Here is an 8,810-nt window from a genome sequence, read left to right as displayed (position 1 = left end):
GCATTTCGCGCAGCTGTAGGCGTAAATTAAAATGCATTTTACGCAACTGTGCGACGAGATACGGGCTTCAGATCCTGCAGCTGTTGTCCCTCGTACTGCATTCTCCTAATGGCACGCTCTCAACACTTGAAAAGGACACACCCCCGCCGCTCGGAAAACTCGGATAGGATAGCTCTCTGTTTTTCGTGGAAATTTACGCATTTTCATGCTCGACTACCGTTGCACAGAGCAGAAAGGAACCCCCGACCGAAAATAGATTAGCCGCTCTCAAAGGATATTGAACCCGGCCAGGACCAAGCGACACCGAAGGACTTCGCCGTGGGTCAGTTGGTGTTGGTGAGTGGGACAACTGCCGAGGGGCGCGTGCCATGATCGGGGTTTTTGGGCCAGTATAATTGCCTCAAGTGCCGACAGATTGATGACCAGCAAACTCATTGCAGGATATATTTCAATTTCGAGCTAATGGCTTAGAAGCAGACGAAGTCTGTATTCTTCTGAATAACACTTCTTTCATGAGGTTGTTTATATTTCTACGTTTGAAATATGTATTTGTTAAATTAACTTTCATACTATAAATTATTCGATCGATATTATGTCAATCACAAAATCGAATATCCTTATATGTTTCATTTATTCAAAATATTATGAATGCTGCTTTATTTTTAGAAGAAGGGAACACAATTTTTGAATTGTTTAGAAAAATAAGAACAATCTATATATCAAATGGCATACATTAAAAATAGCAAGTTTAAGCCATAAGATAAAATTCCTGAAAACGACAGATCGATGAAACTTTTAGGTACATAAGATTAAATAACGGGTAAGGCAAGCTGGTTTTTTAAAGATTACTATCAAGGAATCAGGGTTGTGTTTGCACCACAATCAGCATATTTATAATCAACACTTTAATTTTTACCAATTAATATAATACATTTAAATTTCAAACATTCCATTGCAAAGAAATCTTATTGGATGTCAACAAATTTGTGAAAACGCCAGCCATATATAAATTTTCGTTATATGAGTTTGTGTGTGCTGTAGAAACCCGAAGCGAATTTTTCTTCAGGCTTTAAAAGAATTAACAAACTCTAACAAATCTAATATTTCAGTAGGTGCAGTAATCACATAGGCCCAAGAAATAAAATATCAGGAGGCAAACAATTTTATTTCAAATTGACATCTAATTATGACCACTGAAAATTAACAATTTCAAATATATTGTGGAAACGCGGTAAAATTGTGTTTACCAACACCGCCTTTGAACAAAGTTGCAGGTCTGCCAGATCTCCAAAAAATGTTTTTTAAATAAGTGAGAGACACCACAGGGTCGAGTCTTAACTGTGCATAGCTGAGCTTACAACCCACCGTTTTAAAGTGGTTTTATTTGTCTCGCTTTCCAATTTTGATTTTGTAAATTCATTTCGTCTTACTTTGCCAGATTACAAATAATAAAAAGTAATAAAACCGTGTCTTTACTAATTAAAATAATGTGAATTAATTCGACCATCAGCGCGTTTTTTTTGAGAAAAGAAACACAACTAATAATTGTGAAAATATCGATAGCACCAAATTAAAATCGATATTGTTCCACCTCCAATTCAAACAGATCGGTCACACTGGGCAGGCTTGCCAATTTCAAGAGCCGCGGCCACACTACTGCGAATTCTATACTGAACTCGATCGTGCGTGTTCTGTATTTTTGGGAGTGCGTTGTTAGAAATTCGGACAGAAACAGGATCCGCTATCCTAGAACGAAAGTCAGAAACCACGGGAAATTGACTTCCGGACGCAATAGCGTTCTTGTGTGTCCAGCCGTGTGCGTGTGTCCGCGTTCTGCAGTGTGCGTGTGTGCGAAAGAGAGAGGGCGAGCGGTGCAGCCGCAACTGGAAAATTCGATTGCTAATATTTCAGCAAGGAAGCAATGTCGAGCGGTCAGCAATTGATGGCCGATTCGGCAGCCTGCAGCTCAAGTGACCATTCGCCGCTGGCCAAAAAAAGGCGTTTAGAGTTGTTGGGTGACGGATTGGGGGCAATGGGAATGGAAGAGGAAGAAGCCGGCGGAGCAACGAGCAGCAGTAGCAGCAACAACTACGAAAATCACGACAAAGCAGGCGGCGTTGACATTTCAAGCAAGTGCCAGAGCGAGACGACTAGCGAGCGCCAGCTGGAATTGTGCGTATCGTCGTCTACCTCTGACACATGCGGCGTTAATGCTCCGACGAAGCGAGCCGAAAAGCAGAAACCGAAACAGACCCAAGGAAGCGGCGACGACGTTAGTACCTCGTCAGCAGTGGAAAAAGAAGGAAGCAAGTGGCCGGAGAAGCGCAATTACCTGAACACCACCACAATAGAATCGCAAGAAGCCTCCTCCAGTGCATCAGCCACTAGTAACAGCAACAACAACGTCAGCTCAAGCAACAACAACAGTAATAACAGCACCAATAACCGACAACTGGAAGGAAGCAGCAACATGGCTGGAAACAGTGCCGCCGCCGGCGGAGATATCGATGAATCGCTGTACTCGCGCCAATTGTACGTCCTGGGTCACGATGCGATGCGCCGGATGGCCAATTCGGATATCCTTCTGTCGGGACTGGGAGGACTCGGCCTGGAGATAGCCAAGAATGTGATTCTGGGCGGCGTGAAATCGATCACCTTGCATGACACAGCAACTTGTGGGGTATGTGTGTGGGGCGAAGAAAAAATCGATAATTTTACAGCGGACGCGGGAAATGCCCGGGAAGGCTTATTTGGCATCCCTGGTCTTAGTGAATCATTCAGTTTTTATTTGATTTCTTTATCCTAGACTCCGCGCGAAATAAGGTTAGGTTAACATCTCTATTTGCTTGCAAAAAATTCGTTTTGTGTGTGTAATTCGGTTTTCCTTCTTTTTCTATTTGCCTCAAAATGTCTGCGCCATGCGAAAAGTGTGTGAGCGGGACAACCGTATGGGCATCGCTCGCTGCCGTTGTTTTTGCATTCTCTTTTGCTCAACGCATTCGGTTTTGTTTTATGAACTGAAAGATTCAAGTTAAAATCTATGGTTTTCACATAAACCGTAATATATCAATTATGTAGTTAATAGCCTTTCAATTTAAAGTTACCTTGTATCATACAAATGTATTTCCTCTAATGACAAAGGTGTCTTTGCTGTACACTCGCCACAAAACCAATTTTCCTTTGTTAGTCATGGCTCCCGTCTGCTGATTTCATCACCGTTGATATATATATTAAATATTGTTCGTTTGCCTTGCAGCTCCATGACTTGTCGTCGCAATTCTATCTCACGGAAGCCGATATCGGCAAGAATCGTGCGGAGGCCTCTTGCGCCCAGTTGGCCGAGTTAAACAACTATGTGCGCACCGTTTCGCACACGGGGCCGCTTACCGAGGAGTTCCTGCGCAAGTTTCGCGTTGTGGTGCTGACCAACTCCGACGGGGAGGAGCAGCAGAGAATTGCCAAGTTTGCCCATGAAAATGGCATTGCTCTGATCATCGCCGAGACGCGCGGACTGTTCGCCAAGGTGTTCTGTGACTTTGGTGAGAGCTTCACCATTTACGACCAGGATGGCACACAGCCGATCTCCACCATGATAGCTAGTATCACGCACGACGCACAGGGAGTCGTCACCTGCCTGGACGAGACGCGCCATGGCTTTAATGACGGCGACTACGTCACATTTTCCGAGGTTCAGGGCATGCAGGAACTGAACGGCTGCCAGCCTCTTAAGATCACAGTGCTGGGACCCTACACCTTTAGCATCGGTGACACCAGCAAGTTTGGAGAATATAAGAGCGGAGGAGTGGCCACACAGGTGAAGATGCCCAAGACCATCAGCTTCAAGCCCCTGGCACAGGCCACTGAGGAGCCGGAGTTTTTGATCTCCGATTTCGCAAAGCTAGACTCGCCGGCCACGCTGCACGTGGCCTTCAATGCCCTCTCCTGCTACCGCAAGGCCCATAATGGAGCTTTGCCGCGTCCCTGGAACGATGAGGACGCCAACAGCTTCCTGGAGGTGGTCAGAGCCAGCAGCAACGTGGAAGTCGACGAAAAGCTGGTGCTGCAATTCGCCAAAATCTGCTCGGGTAATACGTGCCCCCTGGACGCGGCCGTTGGTGGAATTGTGGCACAGGAGGTGCTTAAGGCCTGCAGTGGAAAGTTCACACCCATCTACCAGTGGTTGTACTTCGACGCCCTGGAGTGTCTGCCCACAGAGGGTGTCGAGGAGGCGGATGCCCAGCCCGTGGGCTCGCGCTACGATTCTCAGATTGCCATATTTGGCAAGAAGTTCCAGGAGAAGTTGGCTGACTCGAAATGGTTCATTGTCGGCGCCGGAGCCATCGGTTGTGAGCTATTGAAAAACTTTGGAATGCTGGGCCTGGGAACTGGCAATGGCCAGATTTTCGTCACAGACATGGATCTCATCGAGAAGTCGAATCTGAACCGGCAGTTCTTGTTCCGCCCGCATGATGTGCAGAAGCCTAAATCAATGACGGCCGCCGACGCTATCAAACGGATGAATCCGGAGGTGAATGTCACCGCATACGAGTTGCGCGTTGGCGCCGAAACGGAGAAGGTCTTCTCCGAAGATTTCTTTGGAAAGCTGGATGGTGTAGCCAATGCGCTGGACAACGTGGATGCTCGCATATATATGGATCGCAAATGCATCTTCAACCGCATTCCGCTCGTCGAGACCGGAACTCTTGGAACTTTAGGCAACGTTCAGGTGATTGTGCCCTTTGCCACCGAATCTTACAGCTCCTCGCAGGATCCCCCAGAGAAGAGTATTCCCATCTGCACGCTGAAGAACTTCCCCAATGCCATCGAGCACACTCTGCAGTGGGCGCGTGACGCCTTCGAAGGTGTCTTCAAGCAGTCTGCAGAAAACGCTGCTCAGTACATCGCTGATCCTCAGTTCACCGAGCGAATCGCCAAGCTGCCTGGTATTCAGCCTCTGGAGATCCTCGATTCCATCAAGGTAAGGATAGAATTTACTTCTTCGCCTAATATGCTGTATTAAATGGTAATCTATTTTTACAGAAAGCCCTGATCGACGACAAACCCAAGAGCTTCGCCCACTGCGTTGAGTGGGCCCGTCTTTATTGGGAGGATCAATATGTTAACCAGATTAAGCAGCTGCTCTTTAACTTCCCACCTGATCAGATTACCTCCAGTGGTCAGCCGTTTTGGTCTGGTCCCAAGCGCTGCCCCGATCCCCTGGTCTTTGATGTCAACGATCCCATGCACCTCGACTTTATCTACGCGGGCGCCAATCTCCGAGCTGAGGTCTATGGCATTGAGCAGGTTCGCAATCGCGAGACGATCAAAGAGCTGGTGCAGAAGGTTAAGGTTAGTTGTTCGAGATTAATACCGTCTGGGACCATTTCTGATATTATTTATTAATAGGTGCCCGAGTTTAAACCCCGTTCGGGCGTAAAAATCGAGACCAATGAGGCAGCAGCCGCCGCCTCGGCCAATAACTTCGATGACGGCGAGTTGGACCAGGATCGCGTTGACAAGATCATTACAGAGCTACTAAAGAACGCCGACAAAAGCTCCAAGATCACGCCACTTGAGTTTGAAAAGGACGATGACAGTAACTTGCACATGGACTTCATTGTGGCCTGCTCAAATCTACGCGCCGCCAACTACAAGATTCCGCCAGCGGATCGCCACAAGTCCAAGTTGATTGCTGGCAAAATCATACCTGCTATTGCCACCACCACGTCGGTGCTCTCTGGCTTGGCTGTGCTCGAGGTGATTAAGCTGATCGTCGGCCACCGGGATCTCGTAAAATTCAAGAATGGCTTTGCCAACCTGGCACTGCCGTTCATGGCCTTCTCTGAGCCGCTTCCTGCCGCCAAGAACACATACTACGGCAAGGAGTGGACGCTGTGGGACCGCTTTGAGGTGACCGGCGAGCTGTCGCTGCAGGAATTCCTCAACTACTTCGAGGAGAATGAAAAGCTAAAGATCACCATGCTCTCGCAGGGCGTGTCCATGCTGTACTCGTTCTTCATGCCCAAGGCCAAGTGCTCTGAGAGACTGCCGTTGCCCATGTCGGAGGTCGTGCGTCGCGTGTCCAAGCGTCGCCTGGAGCCGCACGAGCGATCCCTGGTTTTCGAGATCTGCTGCAACGATGTGGATGGCGAGGATGTGGAGGTGCCCTACGTCCGTTACACGCTGCCCTAAGCCCTTATATATTCCTAATTTAACGATTAAATTATTTTACGATCCCGTTTTGTTGTCGGCGACGCGTTTTGGAATCGCGCAGCTCCAACGAAGGAGTTACTGTCTAGCTGTTTGCATTTTAATTTTCACAACACCATTACGAGAGCAGCCCAGATCTAGAAATTATATAAAATGTGTGTGAATCCTCTAAGGAATGGCAAAATAATACGCATCATACGAAATACAAAGACTCGACTACAAGCAACACTTTAACTGCATCTGATGAAACTCTCTGCTCAGCATAGTTGTAAAGGTAACAAATTACGAAAAACCGAAATCGGAATTTAATCGCATTGATTCATTGAAAATTGAAAACTGATGAATGAGCCAGGCGGCAAATTTCTCTTCACTCATATATTTTTTTTATATGGAAGCATAAACTAATTACGTCATTGTATTAAAAGGAGTAAAGCAAATGAATAAAGCTGTATATTTCATATGGTAATCGCCCTGCTAGACGACTCAGATAATTTCGTTCAGCACTTGACGTCTGGTAATCTCATTTCCCCCGCCACTTCGGAAATTAAAATTGTAATGCATACTGTTCTGCCAGTGAAGTATATAGGGGATGCCATCTATCCGTACGCCAGTCAGTTTCAGAAAGTTACGTGACACAATTAAATATTTTATGCCCTCTCAAGACGTTTATGCCACCCCGCCCACGCCCCCAAGGAGGCGGCTGACACCAAAGTGCAATTGGCAAGTGCCGTAAAGTTGCAACGCTCGTGGAATGCGGCGGGCGGAGTGGCGGCGTCCTCTTATAATTAAATATTACACGCAATGCAACTGAAGTATGGCCAAAGTTATGCAGTTTCGCATCTCACTCTTGGCCTTTTGCGGCTTTTTGGCAAACTTGCTTGAATTATGCAGTTAATGAAACAAACAGGCGAGGAAAGTGGCTGCGCCGATCCGCTTTGTATCCGTCGAATAAGTGTGTTCTGGGCAGGGTAATCAAAGTTTTGGGCTTGTAGTTCGACTCCTTAGGGCTCGGTTTGTTTGTTAGCATCTAAGTATTTAAGATTTATAAGATCGTCTTTTTAGCCACTTAGAACTTACTATCTAAAATTGAGGTGAAAGAATGTAACTGAAACAAACCTAAGAAATATTATACAGGAGCTCCACATGAGATTTAGAATATGAATATTCCTGGCTGCTTTAGAAAGCGTTCTAACACCACCAAAACTACTTTGGGTTGCATACTTTTAGACATAAGCTATGCAGCTTATATCGCATACATCAGTACTTTTTTTTTTTTTTTGAATATTTGAACGATGATGTTTTTATTATTTGATCAACGCACTGTTACCCATGCGGCAACTTAATTTGATCTGCTTAAATTATTTTATTTTACAATATGTCTTGGTTACTTAAGACTAACAGATTTTTAATCCTAAAAATGATAGGGAGAATTATAATAGTTGATATAACATAATAATTACTATTTATTTGATTATTCTAATGAATTTTTAAAACTAAGACTTTCTAGGTCAAAACCAGGTCAGGGAGGTCATGAGGGTGGTGTCGCTTGAGTCTTCTTTTGACTCTAGTCCGAGGGTCAGCATTGACCACAGCTGCAGTTCCTAGCTTCCTTGCTAGGCTGTTGGGGTGTACATTAAGCCTTTTCATATATTTTTGGGCGATGTTCTGGAGCTTGTCTCCTATTTTGGGCACCTTGAGGTCGCGTTCGAAGTCTCTTGTTCTCATATACCAAGGAGCCCCCGAAATTCTTCTTAAGGTCTTCGCCTGTAAGATCCGGATCTTATTAAGGTGACTCTTCGCAGCAATGCCGTATACCTGCAGGCCGTAGAACAGGCAGGGGGCCAATATGGACTTGTATATATTGACCTTGCAGCCAAGCGACAGTTTGTTGCGTGGTGCAATGAGCCAAGACATCCGAGCAACCTTGGTCCTGAACGCTTGCTGAATATTTGTGATGTGCCTGCTGAAGGTGAGCTTCCTATCGAGGGTAATACCAAGGTATTTATAAGCCTGATGGTGTCTGATCAGTCTCCCATTCAGACTGACACCCGGACAGCTACCTGTTCGGTTGGAGAACGTCACATTGGCACACTTCTCAGCGTTGATGCGCACATTCCAGTTCTCAGCCCATTGCTGGAATGCATCCAGGTATTCCTGTAGACCAGAAGTGGCAGCCAGGATACTTTTACTTTTCGTGAGCACAGCAGTATCGTCAGCGTAGGTGGCTATGAGCACATCTTCTTCGTCTACCTCTGTGACTGGTGTGTGAGTAGGCATGTCCGAAGCAAAAACTGAGTATAGGGTTGGGCCAAGAACGCTTCCTTGAGGAACTCCAGCTGCAATTAGCTTGATTGACGATTTGTACCCATCAACAGAGACGTGGAATGTGCGTTCTTCCAGGAAACTTTTAACAACCAAATATAGCTGCGGCGGGAACAGCCTCTTCGCTTTGTACAGGAGCCCAGGGTGCCAGACTCTGTCAAATGCCTGTTGAATATCAAGAAAGGCACCTACTGCATATACATCAGTACATTTTATTTTTTTTAAGATTAATTTCTCAAAATTTTAGGGACAATTTTGTTTTTTAGAAAGGCTAATCC

At 45.9% G+C, this 8,810-nt stretch overlaps 1 protein-coding gene across 1 annotated transcript; it reads left to right on the top strand.

Moving 5' to 3' along the window:
• Positions 1-1,637: 1,637 nt before the first annotated feature.
• On the top strand, positions 1,638-6,668 carry LOC6608390 (ubiquitin-like modifier-activating enzyme 1). Its single transcript, XM_002033088.2, has 4 exons — positions 1,638-2,680; positions 3,257-4,978; positions 5,041-5,349; positions 5,407-6,668. The coding sequence occupies exons 1-4, from the start codon at positions 1,922-1,924 to the stop codon at positions 6,190-6,192; spliced, it is 3,576 nt and encodes a 1,191-aa protein (XP_002033124.1). The 5' UTR covers positions 1,638-1,921; the 3' UTR covers positions 6,193-6,668.
• The last annotated feature ends 2,142 nt before the right edge of the window (positions 6,669-8,810 follow it).

Source organism: Drosophila sechellia, chromosome 2R (assembly GCF_004382195.2).
Source record: "Drosophila sechellia strain sech25 chromosome 2R, ASM438219v1, whole genome shotgun sequence".
NCBI lineage: Eukaryota > Metazoa > Arthropoda > Insecta > Diptera > Drosophilidae > Drosophila > Drosophila sechellia.
This window is presented reverse-complemented; position numbering and strand designations above follow the sequence as displayed.